General features: G+C 39.5%; 2 protein-coding genes across 5 annotated transcripts in view; one reads left to right on the forward strand and one right to left on the reverse strand.

Annotated features, from left to right (window-relative positions):
* The window catches only part of LOC138052028 (ETS translocation variant 1-like), an 18237-nt gene extending 16889 nt beyond the window's left edge, over positions 1–1348 (reverse strand). Inside the window, exons 1-2 of the mRNA XM_068898378.1 lie at positions 975–1348; positions 662–812 (exon numbers count right to left, since the gene is read on the reverse strand). Coding sequence (XP_068754479.1) covers positions 662–812; positions 975–1022 — 199 coding nt within the window. The 5' untranslated portion in view covers positions 1023–1348. The remainder of the gene's footprint in view (positions 1–661; positions 813–974) is intronic.
* Positions 1349–1737: 389 nt separating this feature from the next.
* LOC138050475 (uncharacterized) overlaps positions 1738–2500 on the forward strand; it is a 5115-nt gene continuing 4352 nt past the window's right edge. For all 4 annotated transcript variants that reach the window (XR_011132624.1, XR_011132626.1, XR_011132625.1 and 1 more), the window contains exon 1: positions 1738–2028. The gene's annotated coding sequence lies outside the window, so the exon portion shown is untranslated. The remainder of the gene's footprint in view (positions 2029–2500) is intronic.

Consider the following 2500-nt stretch of genomic DNA (forward strand, 5'->3'; position numbering starts at 1 on the left):
CTCAATCAGAAGGTGCATGTTCAAGTTGTCCAAGTCCTCTCCCATGCATTTCAATTGAAAAACATGTGAAAAACTCCCAGGAAACGGAAGAAAGTGGCGGTTTTTTCACAGGATGGGAACCATCCCACCATTTTTCATAAACTGTAGAATGGAATTTCTATTTGGACAAAAAAATGGAACCGATATTTTGAAAAGTGTATCAAAGGAGGGCCTTACATCTATGAAGTCATAATTTTTTTAAGAAATATTTTTTTTTTACAAAATCCATGCGACAGATTTTAAATGTTTTGACAAAGTTGCGTGGAAAATTTGCAAAAAATTGTGAAAAACATAGTTAACTCACCAAGTTTTTAGGCATTTTCTGGTTTGGTCATGTGAGTTACCAAATATGGTAGTGAGTTGAACCAGACAGAAATTTTAAATTGAACACACTTGGTGAAAAAGGATAACTGTAGAGTTAAAGGGACTCAAGAAATGATTATTTGAAGGAGTCCATAGCAATGAGCCACCTCCTTTAATTAATGCACGATTAATTATCGCAACTGATGACGTCAACGGAAACGCCAGATAGGAATTTTTCCGCTTTCAACATGCAAACGACGTGGCGTGCGCTTTCAGCTGCCGAGATTTTCTTGAGCTTTACCACTCTTTGTTGACTTACCTTGCTCTGTAATCTGAGGAAGCAACAGTAATCGCTCAAAGCCCGGGGCAGGAGTGGCTTGCGGAACAAATGGCTGATTTGCGTGAAGCCAACTCCATTGCTTGAGTGATGTTAATTGAGTAAACTGGAATGTGGTCAGACAGTTGAATATCTGAAAAACACAGAAAATTAATCAGAATTTAAAAAAACATCTAAGATTCAGACTCAAAAATACAGTACAGTGGACAATTTCAGTTAACATATGCATATATCATTGCAAGAAACGCGTATACGCAAGCGGCCATCCCGAAGTTAATAAGCTTCCTGTTCTTACCTCCATTTTCTCCAGAAGGCTGTTTCCAGAATTCAACAAAGTTGTCATACTTAACAGTAAAACGTTGTTAGAAACAAAAACTACCGGCAATCATTGGAGAAGTTGTGAAAAGAAAGAAGATTTTTGAACATGCACTTCCAAAAACAGGAAGTGGAAAATGACGACACGAAACTGAGAGGCAAAATTGGTCAAACAATTGCGACGCGACAGTACATGAAAAATGGCCGATGTATGTCCCAAACGAAACCCAACTACCTTTCACGTCGTAAAATTCCAATAATTGTAATTACGATGGGTTTTCTAGGATAAATTCTGCCGTTTTTACGAACACCAAGTTACGACTTCCTGTCTTGAAGGCGGACAGATTCTCATCTGTTTCGTTTCTGTTGGTACCAGTTTTTTTCCGACAAATCAAATGCCGAAACGTGATTGGCTGTTTATAGAACTCGTGGTGCTGGGAAGAGAACAGAAAAGGGAGGAGCCCCTCCCAGGAGTTTTAGGGAACAAGGGAACTGGAACATTTATTTGTAGGGAACAGGTGATATTTTCGAATTATTTTCAGGGAACAAGGGAACTCTTGAGTAGATTGTTGGGAACAAAGGAACACCGATCTACTTTCAATAATATTTTATTTTTAACTTTGCGAGCCCCTAAAATATAAAATCGCTTACGTTCTTGAGTGTCAGGCGAGATTATGATTATTGTTACGAGCTGTGCAAGGAATCTTGGGAATGTTTGTTTCCACCATGTGGCATAAAGTATATACCTAATTCAAGATGGCGGAAACTGACACAGTTCGAGAAACTATCACAATTGTACCAGTTACGGGAACAATATACCACAATGGGCAGGAAAAGCCAACGGAGAAAGGTTACTGATTCAAGGACAAATGGACCGCTTTGAACATTACAAAGTTCAAGCTTCAGGCTTCAGCGAAAGACTGTACACCAATATTGCCCGAGTGGCCTAAAGGCAGGATCTTTTCTATCGACAGTCAAGAACAGTGGGATAATTGCTTTTCAAAGATACTTGGACTTCCAAAGAGAACTTGTTGGTAAGCAACTTTCTCATCAGTGTTCCATTTTGCATGCATGACCAATCCATGCATGTGTTAACATAAACAGCCTGTCCCACTCAATGGTGACAAAATTGAAAAAAAGTTAAATTAGTTGATTGCAAGCAATTCTGAAAACAAAAAATTAACTGACATAACTCAGTCTATTTATTTAGCTTTTAGGTGTCAACCTGGCCTTACTTACTTGTTATAACATTTATCCTGCAGTTTCACTAGGGTAAAAATCTTAAAAAAGTTGTTCTTATGGTCCAGTTGATCCTTGTTCATTTCAGTGAAGGTGTTTGAAGTGAAGGGGTGCAGGGATGGCGCAGTGGTGAGAGCACTCGCCTTCCACCAATGTGGCCCGGGTTCGATTCCCGGACTTGGCGTCATATGTGGCTTGAGTTTGTTGGTTCTCTACTCTGCACCGAGAGGTTTTCTCTGGGTACTCCGGTTTCCCCTCTCCTCAAAA

The sequence above is a fragment of the Montipora capricornis genome, chromosome 6 (genome assembly GCF_036669925.1).
Source record: "Montipora capricornis isolate CH-2021 chromosome 6, ASM3666992v2, whole genome shotgun sequence".
In the NCBI taxonomy this organism is placed as follows: Eukaryota; Metazoa; Cnidaria; class Anthozoa; order Scleractinia; family Acroporidae; genus Montipora; species Montipora capricornis.